Source organism: Ictalurus punctatus, chromosome 1 (assembly GCF_001660625.3).
Source record: "Ictalurus punctatus breed USDA103 chromosome 1, Coco_2.0, whole genome shotgun sequence".
NCBI lineage: Eukaryota > Metazoa > Chordata > Actinopteri > Siluriformes > Ictaluridae > Ictalurus > Ictalurus punctatus.
In genome coordinates this window covers 27,212,598-27,234,816 of record NC_030416.2, presented here as the reverse complement: position 1 = coordinate 27,234,816, position 22,219 = coordinate 27,212,598, and the positions used below count along the sequence as shown (strand labels likewise).

General features: G+C 40.1%; 1 protein-coding gene across 1 annotated transcript in view; it reads right to left on the bottom strand.

Moving 5' to 3' along the window:
* Positions 1-1,315: 1,315 nt before the first annotated feature.
* Positions 1,316-22,219, bottom strand: part of rheb (Ras homolog, mTORC1 binding) — a 29,246-nt gene continuing 8,342 nt past the window's right edge. Inside the window, exons 2-8 of the mRNA XM_017479236.3 lie at positions 19,973-20,044; positions 16,613-16,680; positions 15,176-15,258; positions 11,735-11,791; positions 11,506-11,553; positions 5,166-5,247; positions 1,316-2,160 (exon numbers count right to left, since the gene is read on the bottom strand). Of these exons, the coding sequence (XP_017334725.2) occupies positions 2,068-2,160; positions 5,166-5,247; positions 11,506-11,553; positions 11,735-11,791; positions 15,176-15,258; positions 16,613-16,680; positions 19,973-20,044 (503 nt within the window). The 3' untranslated portion in view covers positions 1,316-2,067. The remainder of the gene's footprint in view (positions 2,161-5,165; positions 5,248-11,505; positions 11,554-11,734; positions 11,792-15,175; positions 15,259-16,612; positions 16,681-19,972; positions 20,045-22,219) is intronic.

The window sequence follows — 22,219 nt, the reverse complement described above, 5'->3', positions numbered from 1 at the left end:
GCAACTAACTTCTGCAATTCTCCAGCTGTGATCCTTGGAGATTTTTTTGGCCACTCGAACCATCCTCTTCATAGTGCGTTGAGACAATATAGACACACGTCCAATTCCAGGTTGATTCATAACATTTCCAGTTGACTGGAACTTCTTAATTATTGCCCTGATGTGGAAATGGGCATTTTCAATGCTTGTCCTATTTTCTTATAGCCACTTCCCTTTTTGTGAAAATCAACAACCTTTTGCAGAACATCACAGCTATATTCCTTGGTCTAACCTATTATGAATGACTAAGGGAATTTGTCCTGTGTGTTACCTCATATTTATAAAATATCATTGGGAATATACTTAAAATATATTTTTCTCATATGAATTTATAGGGGTGCCAATAATTGTTGCACACCCATATTTAACAAATAATATATATATTGTTGCACACCCATATTTAACAAATTATATATATATATATATATATATATATATATATATATATATATATATATATATATATATATATACATACACACACACACGTACACATCCTGCTCAATCAAATCAACACTTAAATAGGGCAGCATGAAGTTGTTCTCCGGGGAACGCTGGACATGAGACAGGAATAAACTCTAGATGGGACGCAAGGTACCATGCACACACTCATCATAAATAAATGCTAGCAGGTATCCTACTGTAGCATTGTGATATAAAACTACACCACTGCAGTGTGTTTGGTGAGGTGGGTTGGGTGGGGTTGGGTGTGCAGGACTCCCTTGCACTCTGCCTGAACGCTAGCTGCTGTGCACTGCAGTGTTTTATTGAATTACGCATGCTTAAAGTGAAAAAGCAAATGTGCTGCATCAGGTTCCAGGGCAGAAGAATCCGCTCCAACAGCTATGGCACACAATCTTTTTAAATCAGAGAGTAATAGAAGATATTTCAAATCCCAAATTGACTGCTGACTATCTGTAACAAAACAAAACACAGATGTCTACATCTCTAATCAGAACAATTAGTGTTTCATGCAGTGCTTCCACTATGTCAAATCTATATACAGGGCATGTTCTGATGATTCCTGCACTTTTCTAACATCACACAGTCACTTTAGCACCTTATATAATCAAATACGTTACTGCATAATGCATCTTCACATCCCATTCTATTATCACACCACTGAAGAAAAAATAGATCTAATTATATTGTATTGTATTGTGTTATGTGCTTTTATATTAGATTATATAACAGTAAATCTACATTAAATGTTAGGTTTATTGACTAAAATCTGTAACATTGTTTATGAAAGACCAGCACAGTGAAGAACTCAAGCTGTAGTGAAACAAAATGCTGCATTTAATGATTACAATCAAAAAAAGTTAAACATCATTCATTACAGAGGACAATGAATGCTGAAAACTTTATTGGCCATTATTACCATTTAAGAAATACAATATACAAATTGATAATGGTTTGGGAGGAAAGACAAAAGGTAGAAAAGAGATGCGGGGATATGAGCGGTGAGAAAGTAAGGCTCAGTATTTTATAGGGGTTTGCTTGTGGAGATATAGGGATGGCTGGTGGGGGGAGGAGAGAGAACAGTAAGCAGAGATAGAAAGAAAGAGAGAGTGAGAAATGAAGAGATAAGTGCAGCTGAGGAGTCAGTGTATCTTCCAAAAGAATATTTAAAAAATAATACACAACAAAAATTAAAATGAAATGAAGTATAAAAAAGGAGGTTAAAAAGAAAAGTCAACATTTTTTGTATGGAGGAAAACAGGCAGTTAGCCACTTCAAGTAGAGGGATTTCCCAGTGTCCAGTGTTGTGGTAAGGAGGTGGGGGTTGTGGGGAGGTTGGGTTGGGTAGTGGACTCCAGACAGACTTTTCTGGTGAACATTCATCATTAACTGTGCTTAACTCTAACTGTTAAACCCGATCCAAACCGTTAATCTGAACCCCGGACACCTCGTCCTGACCTAAGCCAAAAAATCAAATGTTCCCTTAAATAAAGGACTGATTGAAAGCGTTCTCCAGAAAGGTCTGTGTGTGTCCTCCAGTGGTCAGGACAGGCAGGGAGAACGAATCTACATCAGCGAGCAGGGTGTCCGGTCCTGTGGGGCTCCGCCATCCATCTTCTCAGCCTCCAGGATTATCCTCTTGAACACCTCCACTGCAGTCTGATGAGAGGGACCGAGAGAGAAGCAGTTACTCACGTCTTTATAGAATCAAAACAAAAAATAACATTCAACTAAAGAGAACAAAGAAATGGGATTACATAAGTCATTAGATATTTTTTAATGGACACAATATGTCATGTGCTATGTGACTGGAGAGCAGTAACAGTTCTGCTTCACTCCAGCCAGGTTAGAAGCAATATTCACGAAAAAACCCAAAATACTCATCAAACCTATTCAAAAGATCTTCAGCAAAACCGTTTACGATGCAGATTCATTATAGAAATAAAACATGAACAATCTAATTAAAGGCATATTAATTTAATACTTGCCCTTCAGACATCATAGATCTTTTTCACTGAAGTAGGCTCATGAAAAAATAAATAAAACTCTCGCAAACTATGACTTTCAGTTACTAATCGTCCTTGCAAATTGGGGGATTTTATGTGTCGGCGTTTAATCTCAAAAGGGAACCAATTAACCAACAAAAAAAGGACTTTATTAAAATAGGCCAAAAATAAACTGCAGGGTTTTTGGTCCGACTTGTGGACAGCCAGCTCGGAGAGGAAGCAGCTGTGTCCCTCATCTTGGCGTCGGATGGAAACTGTTGCTCTGATATTCAATTAGAAGCCTCCACACTGTCTCCCTCTGTGGAGTTACTGGATCTCCAGGGAGATGCTGCTTCTCAGAATAATGCTGGTGTGGACAGGAGGAGAGCACTACATATGACTGCCTCTCTGCTGATGAGTTTTTATAATGCCACAGGCCCAAAGGGCAAACTGAGATTAAGAGACTGTCACTCTTATGTGGAACACTCATAATGAAAACAGACTGTAATGGGGTTGTTTTTTTGTTTTTTTTGTTTGTTTGTTTGTTTGTTTTTACACAAAACAACAATGTAAAGTTCTAAGATTCCTCAAAAGCACAGGATATTAACAGTATAAAATCTTAACAGCGTGGCTGGCAAATTCCTTTAAGTGCAAATATTAATTACTTATTCAAATGCATTACACTATGCATTTAGACCACATGCTTTTAAGCATCAAGGAGCAGCAGCATAATTTTGTTTTTTGATCTACAGTACATGGCCAAAAGTATGTGAACAGTTGAGCATCACAACCAGTTCCAAAACCATGGTTATTAATATGCAATTGGTCTCCTTTGAGCTTCTAGGAAGGCTTTTAACTAGATTTTGGAGTGTGGCTATTCAGCCACAAAAGCATTACTGAGGTTAGGGACTGGAGGTCTGCGGCACACTGGACAGCCCAGTTCATCCAAAAGGTGTTCAGTGGGGTTGTGGTAAGGGCTCTGTGTAGGACACTTGAGTTCTTCTAATCCAACCTTCACAAGCCATGTCTTCATGGAGCTCGCTTTGTGCACAGGGGCACTGTAACGCTATATAAATTGTAACGCTACAGCACACAAGGAAATTCTACACAGTTCTAACTTTGTGGCAACAGTTTGAGGAAGAACCACACGTGGGTGTGATGGTCAGGTGTCCACATACTTTTAGATTTCTGATCGCTTATTTATTTGTTTACCCAGAGTGAGATTTCCATTTAACCACATTTAACATCTTAACTGCCATCTTCAACAAATCATTTTTAAAAAATGATACACTCACTAACAGGGTTCGTACAGATTCATCATAATGGAATTCCAGGACTTTCAATGACTTTTTTTTTTTTTTTTCAAGGACTATACAAGAGGTGTCGTCCATTCATCCATTTTCTGTATGGCTTATCGTACACAGGTCCGTGGGGAGCCTGGGGCCTATCCCAGGGGACTTGGGGCACGAGGTGGGGGACACCCTGGACAGGGTGCCAACCCATTGCATGGCACAATCACACACCCATTCATACACTATGGACAATTTAGAGATGCCAATCAGCCTACAATGCATGTCTTTGGACTGGAGGAAGAAACCGGAGTACCTGGAGGAAACCCCCGAAACACTGGGAGAACAGGCAAGCTCTGCACACACAGGGCGGCGGCAGGAATCGAATCGGCAACCCTGGAGGTGTGAGGCAAACGTGATAACCACTAAGCCACCATGCCCCCCACAAGAGATATTATTCAAACATATTCTTTACTTTTTCTTTTTAAATTCCAAAACAAATAATAATAATAATAATAATAATAATAATAATAATAATAATAATAATAATAATTAAAAAACACAACCAATTTTTAGATGGTGTCTTTACCAGTCATGCTGGACTAAATTTGCATTTCCCAGGCATTGCTTCGTCTTCACCATAACGTCAGTATACTCCAGGTGAGTGACAGGAGCACTGTTGCCAACAACGTTCAGGGGAAAGTCGTGAAATGTCGCTAGATGATGTCATGCGCTAGTTAGCATAGTCATTACATATTCATTCACTACTCTGTGTGCTCACATACTGCATTTTAATACAGCTGAATTCCCAATAAAGCTGTTCTCGTTTACATATTTTTCTGTTGTCAGACAATGGAACGAGTATGAAATAGTGACTGAAACCCAGCGCATTAAGAGACTACATGCTCACCAGCAGTCACTTCCAAGCTGCTGCACTGCTAAAATCCTGACTTTATAACCGCGACGTCCTCGGACAAAAATCATCATACACACAAGAGAACGGCTGTGCTGTGATTTCAGTAAAATGATCACTCGGAGAGAAAGTGAGAAGCGAATGAGTGTGCTGCTCCTCTCTGAACAGAGTAACAGAGTGCTGAGCAAATATCACTAATGGACTGAGCTCGGCAAGTGGAGGCAAGAAATGAGTGTAGGGAAGTGTGTCTTATGGGTAAGACAGCAAATGATCTCAGGCCTGAAAGTCAAACGTACTTTTAACCCAAAAGTGAATGAGTGAATACTTACAGAAACCTTCAAACTGGGTTAAACATTAAGCCAAACTTCTTTTAAAGCTCTTTAAAAGAATCTGAATTCTGCCAGAGAGAACGGTATCTGAGAAAAGCACACATCACAGAGCAAGAAGGAAATGTGTGTGTTGGAGATGGCTTGTTACCTGGTTCTCTTTTGCAGAGGACTCCATGAACGCTGCATTCCATGATTCTGCCAAAGCTTTGCCTTCTTCACAGCTGATAACACTAAGGGAAAAGAGTGTATTTAAGGTTAAGAGAGTCTGATACTTATTGAACACTTTGGCATAATACTTCCATCTTCATGATTCTAAGGCTTGTGGCAGGAAATCAGGCTGCTCGTGTTTCTCTGAATGCGCGATTACATGCGTCGGTTTCCGAAAGAAACTTCATTGAGTTTTCTGGAGAAAGACTGTCAGCAGATTGGAAACTAGTTCACGGTATCAGGTTTTTAAAAGGGTTATTAAGAGTTTGTATAAAGCAATTTTAAACAAAAGAAACGAGCAAACGTGGTACAAGCTTCTCTGACAGACTGTCAGAAAATCGGTTGTAATGTCAGTCACATGGCTTCTTCCTGCTCAAGTAGTACATGGATGTTAGCTTGTACCAGACTTAATAGAGATAATAGAGATAATAGAGATTGTGTGGCAAACGGTCATATGCTATTTTGTTGTGCTATACATGTATCTGGCTAGATTTTCAATAAAGCTCTCTAACTCCGATGCATAAAGCAAGTATGCGAGTCATAACAAATCAACAGTAAAGTTCAATTCAATTCAGTTTTATTTGTGTAGCGTGTTTAACAATGGACATTGTCTCAAAGCAGAAACATATAAAACACAGGATACAGATTTTAAGTGTGTGAATTTATCCCTATTGAGCGAGCCGTTGGTGAGGAAAAACTCCCTAAATTGATATGAGGAAGAAACCTTGAGAGGAACCGGTCTCCGAAGGGAACCCGTCCTCAACTAGTTAACAACGGATAATGTGAAAGTAAAAGAAAGTTCATTATGATTTTTATATGAAGTCTGTTTGTTGAACTAGTCCACTGTTCACTAAAGGAGACCTGAGTGCAAAACTGCATATGGTAATTGCAGTCCCAAGGCCTTAGTAGCAACTGTAGTCCCAGCAACCACAGTGAGAATGTCCATGTGGAATTAAGGTCCAAAACCATACTAAAGAAGTTTTACTTTCCCAAGTCCTGTCCAGTTTCTCTTATGGCATATGTATTGATAAAGCCGGTCACAGACACGCCTAAACCTACTTCATTCTTCAGCTTCTTTACATGAAGCAAATATAACCGTTTTTATACTGACTTACGTCCATTTTTTTTATACCGCTTATCCTACACAGGGCTGTGGGGGAGCCTGGCGCCTATCCCAGGGAACTCTGGGCACAAGGTGGGGGACACCCTGGACAGCATGCCAACCCATCGCAGGGCACAACTGCACACACATTCACACACTACGGACGATTTGGAAATGCCAAAATCAGCCTACAACCCGAGTACCCGGAGGAAACCCTTGAAGCACAGGGAGAATATGCAAACTCCGTGCACACAGAGCAGAGGCGGGATTCAAACCCCCAACTCTGGAGATGTGAGGCAAACGTATTAACCAGTAAGCCACTGTGCCCCCTACTGACTTGCATTTCTTTAAAATGAATAACATTCATAATATCAGCATGGCTCAATGAGCTTTAAAACCACAGGGAACCTAAACGGTTGATTTCTACTTCCTACTAATCAGATCTTGTGAAGGATGTTAAATCAAGCATGCTCATCAGAATATTAATTATGGTCAGGCAGTTCTGAGATCAGTCTGATCAGCACAATCAAACAGGTTTAAGCAGTTCCATCTATTTTTTATTCATTCAATCTATGTTGGGTGCTTAATAAAACACTTAGGTTGTCATGTAAATATCATACTATAGACCCAGAAACTCGCCAAGCTAAAGCGGCCCTTTTTGTAAACTGTAATATACTAATAAAAAAAAAGTAAAAAAAGAAACAAATGTCCTTCAACATCTCGGCTATTGCTGTGAGGGTGGAAGCGGCTGCTGTTCATGTGCCTACACTCCCTCAGCTGGGAGGCTGGACTGCAGAATGGACAGCAGATAAAGCTGAATGTACCAATCTGTATGGGAGCGTGCCTGTGCCTATTGACAGAACTCTAATGAAGCTATCGATCCTGTACGGCTTGTAGATAACACGTGTGCACACATTTACACTACTGCTGAAATGCAGATGAAGGAAGTTTATTAGTCAGCAGCATATTACCATTACACAATTTCTAGTACTTTTAAGGAATACCGACCTCATGCTTGAAGTATATAATAAAAACCAAGGAATGGAAATTTATGAGCAAATTGTCCACTACAAAATCGGAGTTTAAGCTCATCAGTATTCAGCTCTTAGAATGAGAACTTTCCTAGCCAGACTTATAAAGATGTGTGTATGCCAACAGAGCTACACTTGGGCTCGTTTGACACTACAAACTTTGGGCAGCTTTGCTCCAAGCCGGTCTCATAGTGCAACTGGGTTTTCTCAGTCCATTTACAGCATCCTGAGACACATCCTGAGACTCATGCTGAAAGATATCCACGTCCACACAGGAAGCAGAGCAAAGGAGCACCTGTCGGCTTTCCCATGCTCATCCAAGAACTTAAACATTACATATGGTGCATCCGGAAAGTATTCACAGCGCTTCACTTTTTCCACATTTTGTTATGTTACAGCCTTATTCCAAAATGGATTAAATTCATTATTTTCCTCAAAATTCTACAAACAATACCCCATAATGACAACATGAAAGAAATTTGTTTGAAATCTTTGCAAATTTATTAAAAATAAAAAAAGCACATGTACATAAGTATTCACAGCCTTTGCCATGATACTCAAAATTGAGCTCAGGTGCATCCTGTTTCCACTGATGATCCTTGAGATGTTTCTACAACTGTACTGGAGTCCACCTGTGGCAAATTCAGTTGATTGGACATGATTTGGAAAGGCACACACCTGTCTATGTAAGGTCCCACAGTTAACAATGCATGTCAGAGCACAAACCAAGCCATGAAGTCCAAGGAACTGGCTGTAGACCTCCGAGTCAGGATTGTATTGAGGCACAGATCTGGGGAAGGGTACAGAAACATTTCTGCAGCATTGAACGTCCCAATGAGCACAGGGCCTCCATCATCTGTAAATGGAAGAAGTTTGGAACCACCAGGACTCTTCCTAGAGCTGGCCACCCGGCCAAACTGAGCGATCAGGGGAGAAGGGCTTTAGTCAGGGAGGTGGCCAAAAACCCGATGGTCACTCTGACAGAGCTCCAGCGTGTATCTGTGGAGAGAGGAGAACCTTCCGGAAGAACAACCATCTCTGCAGCACTCCAGCAATCAGGCCTGAATGGTAGAGAGGCCAGATGGAAGCCACTCCTCAGTACAAGGCACATGACAGCCCTTCTGTAGTTTGCCAAAAGTCACCTGAAGGACTCTCAGACCAAAGATTGAACAAAGATTGAGTTCTTTGGCCTGAATGGCAGGCGTCATGTCTGGAGGAAACCAGGCACCACTCATCACCTGGCCAATATCATCCCTACAGTGAAGCATGGTGGTGGCAGCATAATGCTGTGGGGATGTTTTTCGGCGGCAGGAACTGGGAGACTAGTCAGGATCAAGGGAAAGATGAATGCAGCAATATACAGAGACATCCTTGATGAAAACCTGCTCCAGAGCGCTCTGGACTGGGGCGAAGGTTCACCTTCCAACAGGACAACGACCCTAAGCACACAGCCAAGATAACAAAGGAGTGGTTACAGGACAACTCTGTGATGTCCTTGAGTGGCCCAGCCAGAGCCCAGACTTGAACCCGATTGAACATCTCTGGAGAGATCTGAAAATGGCTGTGCACTGACGCTCCCCATCCAACCTGATGGAGCTTGAGAGGTCCTGCGAAGAAGAATGGGATAAACTGCCCAAAAATAGGTGTGCCAAGCTTGTAGAATCATACTCAAAAAGACTTGAGGCTGTAATTGGTGCCAAAGGTGCTTCAACAAAGTATTGAGCAAAGGCTGTGAATATATATGTGCATGTGCTTTTTTTTTAAAATAAATTTGCAAAGATTTCAAACAAATTTCTTTCATGTTGTCATTATGGGGTATTGTTTGTAGAATTTTGAGGAAAATAATGAATTTAATCCATTTTGGAATAAGGTTGTAACATAACAAAATGTGGAAAAAGTGAAGCGCTGTGAATACTTTCCAGATGCACTGTACTCATTCAAATCAGATCAATTTTTAACAAGTATAGCTTTTATATTTCTATCAGTGTGTAGTGAGCAGACATTTGCAAACACTATGTTGAACTTTAAGTGCCTTTCACAGCATGTTGCCTTGAACTGCAGTAAAAGAAGAAAAAAAAAACCCAGGCATTATGCAAAATGATCTAAATAGACCTCTCTCTATTAATGCCTTTTTCAGGACTCGGATCGCTTTATACCAAAATAACATGAAATGCATTTTGAGCTCGTTTCACCAAACAAACCCTGGCATTAATTTTCAAGTGTAAGTGTACTGAGTTGTACATGGATATTATGCTAAAGTATGGATATAAAGCCTGAGAGTCAGGATTTGGAGTCTCTGGGGTGTACTGTAGGTGCTGACTAGACCACACCCAGCCATACTTTCTCCGAAATAAACCACCCTTAGAGATCTGGTACACCTCTGTCGCTAAACACGCAAACACTTCACGTACTGTGTGCGTGCGAGTGCGTGGGAAAAAGAAAAAAAATTCAAAAAGGACTGGTGCAGAATGTAAATGAGCCCTTACAACTGACACTATTGAAACAGGACTCACAAGCAGTTGTGCTCAGGGCAAACCAGTGTGTGGGGCTTTAACGAAACGAGGCGTACGGCTTTCAGGACAGCATAAAAGGATGGAAAACTGTGGATGACTCAAACTTGGTAAAGCACCGCCTGTCTGCTTTAATGAGGGGGAAATTTTCACCCATGATTTCATATCCTGTGGAACAGCATGCAGGGCCAAAGCAACATCAATCCTATTTCCTGTTTGTGCCCCTGTTGTAATTCAGCTTTATGGAATGTTCAATAGTATGTCCCCTGAAGCATGACAATAGTTTAACCCTTCCTTCGGTAAGCTCCTATTCTACTCAAAGCTTTGCAAATGCCTCGCTCTCTAATAGATGGACCATCATGCAGCAAATCTTGTCTCGGCTGAGCGCACCATCACAGCGTGTTTCCGTGTGTTCCGAGAGCTGATGCCTTAACTCGGATTGACCTATTTATCCTTCTTCTTCTCCCCTGCTTACATCTCAACCCATCTTACGTGGACCTTTATGCTGAGGACAAATTAAACAACTAAACTGGAAGAAGGGAGGACTCGAGTGATGCAAGAGTGGACTGGGAAGTTCTCAAGGAGGTCGATGGCATGAAAAAAAACGGCCGTATTTCAGAAACTCACAGCTTTTGTCGTGGCTAAATCACATGCATTCGTGTATGTCAGTGGTCACCAACCCTGTTCCTGGAGATCTACCTTCCTGAAGACTTTAGCTCCAACCGTATTCATGCCCACCTGACCATCTAATCATTGCTTTAAGAAATTCTTGGCCAACTAAAACAGGTGGAGATGCAGGAAGGTAGATCTCAAGGAAGAGGGTTGGTGACTACTGATGCTATTAACCTGAAGGCAGGACGTCAAGAAAGTGGAGAGTTTTCACAGACTTTCATAAACTCCTCTCTGGTTTGGTTAATGAATAGATAACATAACTTGATCAAAAAAATGATGAACAGAATTTATTATTTTTTTTTAAATACGACTGGACAAACAAGTATACAGTTATTCACTGATTCAAGTTCAAAGTCCAAGTGGTGGTAACATGACATGCCGTGCCTGTGTCAGAAACAAAACCACTGGTCTTATTAATAGCCATGAACTAATCACTAATGGCGTCGCATTAAAAGTTAACAGTTATCAACAGTCAGTCAGTCAGTCATGGTAACCTTTATAAGCAAGGAAGTTTTTGTAGCTGTACCTAAACAAATTTTAGTTGAATACCGATACACTTTAATACACACATGGCTAGTTTTAGACCTAATAAAAATGAAAAAGGTGGCCAGCGACAGGAAAACAAGCATTCAACTTGTTCCAGTACTCATTTAAAAGCTTGCAATTAGGTCCAACCCCTTTGTACAGTTTACTAAGCTCTTATCTATAACCCACGAACAAATATATTAATGTCACATAAAACTAAAGCCAATGACTTAAGTCAAACTCATGAATCCTAATAGGATTCATTATTGCCAACAGACAGCAGTTACTTCACGACACATGTATTAGACGAGCTCAGTGTCTAAACATCACACAAGAACATAGCACAGCTTCTTAGGTTAAGGCCATTTGCACTGTCAGTGAGGAGAATATCTTATAAGGATAACAGAGTATTCCCACTAATATCTCACATGCATCACTTACCGCTCCATATGGAGATCTTTTTTATTTCCCACCAGCATTATTGGTACTCTGTGTAAAAGATAGAAGGAGCATGACCTCAGTATAAAAAGCATTAAATCAGTCTCCATGATGTCAAAACTTTCAACCTTTTTAAAGTGGAAAAATGAACATTTGCAGTCACTGATGCGGTCACATGACTACCCGTAAAGGGTAAGGGGGGGGGGGGGGGGGGCTGTTTGGGGATACTTACTGTACTTTTCCCACCATATCCAGCAATTTTTCATGAATAACTTTTACTACTTCAAAACTGCAAGAGAAAGAAAAATGACTTAGCAACAGTAGATAATCAGGTGGTGTTCAGAAGATGGTCAGAAAGTTTAGATGCCTGTAAGAGAGAATTCCTTCCAAACATTTAACCAGGACTTTCAAGATTATCAAACTATACTAAATAATACCATGTGTTTAATACCACTATGAGAAAAATCCTGTTCTGTACTTGATGCATGGCTTTATTCCACTCTGCACTAATATGCATCAAATTGACCTTATTGATGTCTAATTGAGGTCAATAAAATCTAGCTGAAAAAAAAAATTAAAAAAAAATGTACAGTGTTGTGAAAAATTATTTGATTTCTTCTGTTTTTGTGTATAGCTCATACTAAATTGTTTCAGAAATTAAAACCAAATCTAAGATAAAACAGAGGCAACCTGAATAAACACAAAATACAGTTTTTAAATGATAATATTTATTGAATCAAAAAAGTTATCCAATACCAACTGGGCCTCTGTGAAAATGTATTTGCCCCCTGTAGTTACTAATTCCACAAATCTATGAAACTGCATTCATAATGGGGTTCAGCTGGACTAGACGCAACCAGGCCTGATTACTGCAAACCCTGTTCAATCTAATCAACACTTAAATAGAACTTTTCCAACAGCATGAAGTTGGTTAAAAAGCCTTACCCAGTAACACACTATGCCAAAGTTGAAAGAAATTCCAGAAATAATGAGGAAGAAGGTGATTGAAATACATCAGTCTGGGAAGGGTTACAAAGCTATTTTAAAGGATCTGGGACTCGACACATAGTCCACCTTCCCAGAAGTGGCCGACCTTCCAAAATTCCTCCAACAGCACAGCAACGGCTCATCCAGCAAGTCACAAAAGAGCCAAGGACAACCTCAAAGGACCTACAGGCCTCTCTTGCATCAATAAAGGCCACTGTTCATGACTCCACTATCAGAAAGACACTGGGCAAAAATGCCATCCATGGAAGAGTGGTGAGGTGAAAACCACTGCTAACCCAGAAGGACATTAAGGCTCATCTGAATTTTGCGAAAACACACCTTGATGATCCTCAAACCATTTGGGAGAATGTTTGGGAGAATGACTGATGAGTCGAAACTGTTTGGAAGACAGGGGTCGTGTTATATACCTACGGTGTGGGGATCACACTTCCACCACCATGCTTGGCCGTAGGTATGAAGTTCTTTTTAAGTTTAAGGGGGCAATTAGATTTTCACATAGGTGCTGGATAACCTTTTTTTTTGCTTCAATAAAAATAACTAACTAACTAAATAAATAAATAAAAACTGTATTGTGTGTTTATTCAGGTTGCCTTTGTTTTATGTTGTATTTCGTTTGAAGATCGAAGACTTTTTCACAGCACTGGATGCTATTTAGCGTTGGTCTGTCTACATAAACATCAAATTGCAAATCCCAGAACCACATCATGCAGAAAGCAGTAAGCTTATATGATTCAGTGAGGGTCATTCAGGCGATTAATGTGTAGTAAATGGCAAAAAATCTGCAATAGCAATCACTGAACTCTCATTAAAAAATAATTACACAGAGATCTCCATTGCTTTGGTTATTTAATAGGGCTCACATACTCATGTGACAGAGTTCTGTAGATGTTTTCTCTAGGGAAAATTTTAACTTCACTATAAAGCCCAGGGGATGATGCGACTGGATATATATGACAGTTTAATGCTGTCGTGCCAGAGACTAGGAAACTTCTCCAAACATGTGTCAGAGGAAGAAGCACTCGAGAGCCAGTTTAAGAAGTTTTTCCATTGGCTTCCTTTATTATAATAAATAAATAAATAAATAAATAAATAAATATATATATATATATATATATATTGCTAACCCTAGTCCAGACAATCTATAATTCCATCCAAAAACTTGACGATCAATTCCTAAATTCAAAATGACAAAATGAAGTAATCAAACCTGCACTTTAAATGACTAATGTTTCAAAAGTTTTACCAGAACACTAAAGAGTGAAATGTATTATCCATTCTAGATATTACCACAAATAACTAAAAGAATGATATCTTAATCAGTTGTCTAGTATGATGTGTGATGATGGTGTGTTGTTAGTTTCAGTGCTGTCACCCAGACCTTTTTGTGAAGATATAGATACATTTAAGAGAATTAATTCGAAGCCCAGCAGGAAGTGACAAAATCAGCTGTTTTTTGTTTTTGTATGTTTTGTGTTTTTATCTTTTTTTTTCCTTGATATTTTCTTATTATGTAAAGTGCCTTGAGAAGCTGCTTTAAAGGCGCTATATAAAAATAAAGTTTATTATTATTATTATCTTCATCTGCTACTGACAAAACAGTGCAGTTGCTACTGGCTGTTACTGGTGTCGATCTGAGCTTTTATTAGTGTGTTTTGTCATTAGTGAGTTTGGGAGGTGGATCTGATTAAGTCAGTGCTAGAGAGCCTGAAAGAGTCTAACTGAGAAAGCTGTTCATGCCACCACTAGAACTTCACTAAGTGGTTTGATTAAATCAGTGACTTGAGAAAGTTTGATCCTCTATTAGTGCTGATGATGAAGAGCAAATACTGGAGAGGGTGAATGAAATAAGAGCACAAAGAGAGAGTGAGAAGTAACACATCTGTGCAGCAATACACTTCAATCCTGCTACTTAATCTTAAAAATCTCCATGCCCTTCATCCCACAGCATAGGTTCTTAAATAGCCCAGTTATGGACAAATCATAAATGTATTAGCTAGCCCACTGGGCAAGTCAAAGCTCTAATGTGTGTGAAACCATGTTTTAACTGCCTGGAAGCATTATTACCTAGGTGAAAAAGCAGCTATTAATGCGGTTTCTCAAAGAATAGAAGAGTTTTTCCACATCTTTTCATGTTCCTGATTTTGAAAGGGCTATGTAGGATCCTTCAAGATATTAACCAGTACAATGAATAGTAATATATGGAGAAGAATACATGGACAGAAATATATGGAGCAGCTGGAGAGGGTTACGTTTAAATAAATATCAAATAAAAGTTTTCTTTTGTGAAAGAAATAATTTTTTTCCCCCTGGCTGTTTGAAGCGTGAAGAAGAAGAAAAAGTGACTTATATCAGCAGTCTACTGAACTTTCTTCCTCCTTCTTCCGACTGAACCTCCAGGCAACAACGAGCGGGGAATAAAACCCAAAAACTAAAACAGCCCAGACACAGAATCTTACCCTGGGACCAGTGATTTGGCCGTCCAGTAATACACTGGTTAAAATGAAATTAGAGAAGAAAAAAAAAATAGTAGCAAAAGAAAACACTAATTAGTCAAATGAACAACTCACATACAGAGCCAGGATTTCACATCTCCAGTTTCACTGACCTGTACACTTTTAATTTCATACAGGAGATACAATACAAAAGCAACAATATGCCAACCTACCTTTTATTTGATGTAACAGAATACACCAAAATGTAACCGTTGATGTCTATGGAATAGGTCTGAGGGAAAATAGAGTACTCATCCTGTGGAGGAGAAAAAAAATAAATTCATAAAAAAGACAGAAATAGCTATCATATAAACCTGGGTTTACCACAGGATTTATAAAATTCTAACACTAAAGCTATATTACTTTATACCCGAACATTATACAACAATTTAAGTTGTTTTATAATGTCTAAGTCATACGGGTCTTATACTGTATCTCGGCGCTTTTCCACTGCACGTTACGGCTCGACTCTGCTCGCTTTTTGAGGGCTTTCCACTGTGGATAGTACCTGGTACTGTTTTTTTAGTACCACCTCGGTCGAGGTTCCAAGCGAGCCGAGCCGACACTCAATGTGAGCCACGCATGTCATTTAATACATACTTTGCGTATGGTAATGTTCTATTAATTGGAAATTATGCATCATTTCTCACATTACAGATAGAATTCCAACGAAGTTTTCGGTCTTAGATTTTTACATCTCGCTTGTTACCGACTCCTGTTGTCTGAATCTAACTTAGTCATATCGAGCACTACATAGGTTCTAGAGCACCGTTATTTTACATCGTTAATAGGGTATGTGTTCAGAGAACAGGAAAGGCATTTGGAATACGGCCTGACCGTGTATCTGTACAGGACTTCGATTATACAACGTTATTCCTGCGTGAAGGCGAGTGGAAGATGGCACCCACGCTGAGGCGGCACTAAACCGCAGTGGAAAAGCAAGCTCAGGAAAGTAAAGCGAGCCAAGTCGTACTGTGCAGTGTGAAAGTGGATCTAATACAAGACTTGTAAGAAGCAAAAGCCTGAGTGAAGATGTGGTTGTGAAAACACAGACATCATTGCACAAGATGAAGGACAGGAGTCAGAAGCTCATCCTCCCTCTCCGCAGTGCACTGTATATGCACAGAGCTTGTACACATCATGCCATTTTCATCCCAGCTCTATCATTGGCTACTGCCTGCATCACTGACCATCCCACACTATGAGATGCATGTGTGTGTATGTGTGTTGTCAGTAAGAAAAGCAAACATATCGGGACACCTCTAATCATTCTGCGATGCATTAGGAAAGCGTATAAGGGACCTACATCTGCTCATCTGATCTCCGAGAACTGCAAATTCACTTCTAATTTTGAAAAGGTGTCTGAATGAAATCCTGGTTTTAGATTAAGCTGTGCATCATGGGTAATACAGCTCAAGCATTCACTATGAATGTACAGCATGCACTTGCTATCAAGAACAGATTGCAGAGCTTACTGACGGCAGTGCGACCTAGTGCATCCTCGCTCACTTGTGCTACTTCTATTCCAGCTCAACCACGCCTAATTGTGCGTGGTTGAGCTATAGGTGTGTGTGTGTGTGTGTGTGTGTGTGTGTGTGTGTGTGTTGTACCTGCCCTGCTGTGTCGACCAGCTGCAGATGGTACTCTTGGCCATTGACTGTGATCATTTTAGTAAATGCTGCAGGGGAGAGAAAAAAAAATGATGTGAGAGGGAGCAGAAAAAAAAGTGCGTGTGAGTGAATGGGAGGTTTGTATATGCTGCAGACCTCAGCTTCTACTCCAGGGAGAATCGATACAAGGACAAATGGAGGGGGAAAAGAAAAAAAAAAAAAAGTAGAGTACGGTATCAGACCATGGGCTTTTCAAAACATTCACTTCCTTTATAAGCTGACGCCCAAACTCACAACACTGTCACACTTTATCACTGCAGCTGTCACAGAAACCTAGACTCGGAGGCAGAGATAGACAGTGATGCTAATTTTTTAAGACAATGTCTTAAATTCGAAGATTTAAGATTTTACAGAATGGGTGTGTGACTGAGCTAAATATAAGATTGGCATTGATACATACTGACTTTGAGACAATTGTAAGCCATGCTCCACAGCTAATGCATCAGCAAGAGTGCAGCACCTCGCTGCAGCCTGAAGCTGTGTGGCCGACCTCTCGTTGGGCAAAAAAATAAAAAATAAATCTAAGACACAGTCACACGCAGCAATTTGAGGACGCAGAAGATCCCCGAGGACAAGCGGAGCCGCCGAGCCGAGAAAGAAAATAGCTCAGCATGGAGACGGCACGCCTAGCACTATTACTCAAGCATTCAGACGCATTGAGAGCAAAGCACCTCTCCTACCACCCGCCTCCTTCTTCTCCTCCTTTTCTTCCAAAGTCAAACAATCAAGTAAAATCACCAAGGAAGGAGAGGAGGTGGTCATTCCTCAGCGATAATAAAGTCGTTCTGTCTTCCAAACAAGCGTGGAATGAACAGGGAGAGTGTTTCACGGCTTGGGGGCATGAAAAAGATAATCGCATCTAGCTAAAGGACAATTAACTGCTCCACACTAGGCACGTCTCCATCCAATGTTTGCCAAAATGGACCAGTCAAACATTCGGGCTGGGTTAAATCATAGTCCCTCTATGATTTAACTTGCACTTTGATATTATCGGTAAATAATTTTCCCCATCTACATGAGTGCTTGGTGCCAGAGGTGTGCAAAAGTAGATGAAAGATTAGTGGTTAAGTCATTGGACTGTTAATCAGAAGGTTGTGAGTTCAAATCCCGGTGCTGCCAAGCTGCCACTGCTGGGCCCTTGAGCATGGCCCTTAACCCTCAACTGCTAAGTATGTATAAATGAGTTAAATGTATGTTGCTCTGGATAAGAGCGTCTGCCAAATGCCATAAATGTAGAGGTGTTTAAAAGAGACTGTTTCTAATGGACAATGTTTAAAGACATACCAAAGATTGCCCATTTGACAGAAGGATCTTCATGGGCGTCTTGTGAGACGTTGTTGGATAAGGAATCTTTTATATCTAGCCTTGTAAAATTACATAAGTGCCTTTTGTATGCTGGAGTCATTTCAGCCACTCCACCACCACACCTAGTGCAGATAATCTGGATAATTATCTGGACATTTGAGTCATTTATGTTTGAACATGGAAAATAATCAATAGTTTATTTGGGGCAGGGGGTGGTACTAAACTTGATCTTTCTTGGTATCTTATGTGTGAATGGTCTTTTACAGGACTGGGAATGAAAAAAATGAAAACATTAACAAGGTGCGGTTTGCAATGTTTTAAAAGTGTAGCAATTTCCTAGACTTCTCCTAAATCACACATTTCAGCTGTAATTAGTAATACTGCAGTGCAATGAATCTAGCTAGTTTCTTTAATTTCATTTCAGGCTCGTTTAAATTTCTGGCCTAGAAATAAGCTCCACTCCCAGCTTTGTCCCGTTTCCTTAAAAAGCAACTCACAAGGTAGTTTCAACAGAGGTCGATTTTGTGGAAATGGAAGAGTAGTTCATACGACTGCAAAACACACTAGATTTGAACCACCACACACACACACACACACTACACAACCTGAAGAAATCTGATGTTCATACTCCAGAGACAAAAGCCCGGGTTTCATTAAGCTGTACGTGTGTGACACAGTTTGTAGCAGAGATCTTCGTGTCCTCTGTGCTTCAGAGACTCTCCGAGCTGAACCCTGCTACACTACCTGCAGCCTGCACACTTCACTAACACACAGAGATCAATCATACTACAGAGATACGCTCCACACTACAGCGTACATTCTACATACATCAAAAATCCCAGAGAGATACAGATCACAAAGCTGGGATCAAAAACTCTGAATCAAGGGTTGCTTTTCCACAAATCTATACCGAGTACATGGTCTCCAAGCCCAAACGGTGTGCGTTTTTTCCATTTTTGTTTAAGATACCAAGGCTCTGAGTATTGGCCAACACTCGATACTGATCCGATACCGACATCCTCTTAGTAACCGACACCACCATGTGAGAGTTTCTGGCACTAAGCATTAGTCTGAAGACAGTTTGTGTCCTGTACTGACATATCATATCCATAATGAGTCAGTTAGCATGACATTAACAGTAAAAAATAAAATAAAATACATAAGTAAAGCAGATAAGTGACAAATGCGTCAACTCCACTACAGATCCAATCATTATTTCAGTATGTGAGAAAGTCAGAACAAAAAAGTCCCTGATAGAGATTTATAAGATTTACTTACAGCACGTCTCAGGAGACTGCAAAGGATTGCACCGAGTGGTTATAAAAATGTTTTATTTTTTTTGAAAGTAAATAAAATCAATGGCTAAATATGGCCTGATGTTAGCACTCACTTTTTTTTTCCTTTTGGAGGAAGCCTACAGAAACTGCACTACTCGTATCAAGTCTCAACACAACAAGCTGGAGGCTCTCGGTTTCACTGTCTGGTATATTACAGTTCTTCTATGCTGGATGAAAATGTCAGTAAAAAGACGACGCCTGTGGCATATGTAGATACGAAGTGCCTCTTAAAAATGGAGGTGTCAGCATTGACTAGTGCTTTGGCAGGCTCTCGTTGTACTGCTGCTGAACTGCGTGCAAATAGCTGGCTATGTAAGCGTCCTCTCTGCTCCCTAACGAGGAGTAGAAGTGCTGATTCTGACAGAGCTGAATGTCACACAGCTGCCATCGCATCCATGCTGCAGCCTTCGCTGAGGAACGGAGAACAGACACCTACCTGGTGCCTCTCCAAAGCCCCTGTACAGACTCACACACAATCCACAATCACAACATACAGCTGAAGGAGAGAAATGAGGTCTATTCGTCTAACTCTACTAATAGCATGTGCGCGCGCGCGCACACACACACAAAATGAAGCAGAGAGCAGTTATTTGATAGGGCCTCTCTCTCAGTCCTCTGCCTCCATCTCAGTCTGCTAGAATAACTGAAATGCACTTACTGTTTTCTATAGTCGGGTCGTACGAGTCCACAAACTGGCCTTCAACAAACTGTATTGTCAAAGAGGACTTCCCTGCAATAAAAAAAAACAACAAGTAAATAAAATCAACAGAAATATGAAAATGATCCACTATCACTTAATAATCACAAATAGTCCATCATATTAACCACATACATCCATGACAGTACACTGTATTCACACATGACCTAGAGAGGAACTATTTACAGCTCGAGTATCCCATATAAAATGTCAAGCATTGCTCAGAGACATCAGCATTAACGACCCACTTCTTATTACTCCCCAGTAATTTTTGCACATAGTCTCAACATGGCGTTAACAGGCCAAAAGCAGCACTTCACCTTATATTTTTCTGTCTTTCAAATCCAGGAAAGTGTATTTAAAAGTATTATTCATAGGGCTGCACGATTATGGCCAAAATGATAATCCTGATTATTTTTTATCAATATTGAGATCTCGATTATTTATCACGATTATTAATTGATTTTTGGGGACAACATATTTTTATTGTACTTTCACATTTAAATAAACAGACCGCTGCTTTCACCTCCATGTTTTGCTACATTCCTGCTAATGTATAAATCTTTGCATCAAATTAGACTGGTCCTTAAAGTGCATCATCTCAAAAGCAAATTATAAATAAACTTGTACCCAAAATATAGGATAAGTAAAAATAAAAATGCCATCAACCAAATGAAAATATGTGATCAAATATAATAATATGAAACAAAATGAAAACAATTCAGGCGTATGCAGAAAAGGCAATAACAGTGTTTACAGGAGGAGAGACGCAGCCAAATCACCCAATGCAGAGGTGCAGGGATGACTTCATTTTGTACTGAAACCCGGAAGTTAGCATCACACCGGTTCCCTCGACAAAAACCCAATAGGATTTTCACATAGACTTTTGGATTATTGCAAAAAGGGCATGAGAAAACTTGAGCTTGTCAATTATTACAGAATTTAGGAACATAGTGTGAGCCATGAGGCATTAATTTAACCTTCTGATAAACTAAATGTAATATTTTCATTTAATTTTACAGGCTGTATAAAAAACAACCGTTAACCTGTTCCACCTTGTAAACAAATACAATAAACATCAATGTTCAGTCTTTGAAGTCTGTTCCTCTTAAATGTATTTAAAGCTACACTATTATTTCCACTGTCATGGTTCTGGGTTGGAGTCAGTTCTCGAACTGCTCTGCGTATATTGTGTATATATCTGAATAATCTCATATAGGATGTGACTGGGTGAGTTCATTTACCCGTCAAATGCAAAGCGTTTTTCGGGGATTAAATCTAAACATGGAAACTGGAGTTTACTTTTCTAGTGATATCTGGCACCCGTGAGTTTAAATGAAGTAAATGCGCTGAGTTGGTGTAGAAGCTCTACACGAGCAGGTCGAAGGTGCAGGTCATGTTGCGGGATCAATAAAAGATGGCGGTTGTGAGATCGGGAAGTTGAGAAGCAGATGATGTACAGAGTTACTCGTCATCATTATGGCTTCTTTGCAGTATTTATACACTTGTTCGGTTGACTGAGGAGATGAAAAGCAATGTGAAAGTAACTGTTGCTCGGTGTAGATGCATTTTAGACTTCCTGGAATTTTTATTCCGATTGTATGATACAACTCTGAACAGGTCACTCGCACCGATGCGAATAAATATTTATTCACAGTCGCACAAAATACTTTTCAGTCGCAAATGTGAGTGAAATGGTCGCACTGCAGAGCCCAGAGTTTATCTGCAGTGTTTTCCTGTTTGGTGAGATGACGTTTAATCTAGTGTCATGATTTCTCCTCGCGCAAAGCGCTGGAGCTCGCAGCAAAACTGGCAGCTCGAGCACTAAAATGCTCACGCCGTTTCGGGTTTTGGCATTACAAAATGATGTCACCCCTGCACCACTCTATGGTGATTGGCTTTAAGTTTAGGTAGTGCTGGATTTGATCTGTAGTGGAGTTTTCTATTAGCGGAGGATGAACTTTAAACGTCAATATCACAGTCGATCGTGTTCATGTAATCGTGGGCAGTCAAAATCGTAATCACGATCGATATTTGATTAATTGTGCAGCCCTAATTATTCAACATGTAAGGAATAAAACATAATGGGGACATGCTGTTATAGGAAAATAATCAATGATGAGGCGGTGTGATGGAGCCTGACGTGAAGCAGAGGTACTGCTGTAGTTCAATACCTCAATAACAACACTTCCCAAAGTGCTTTATTCC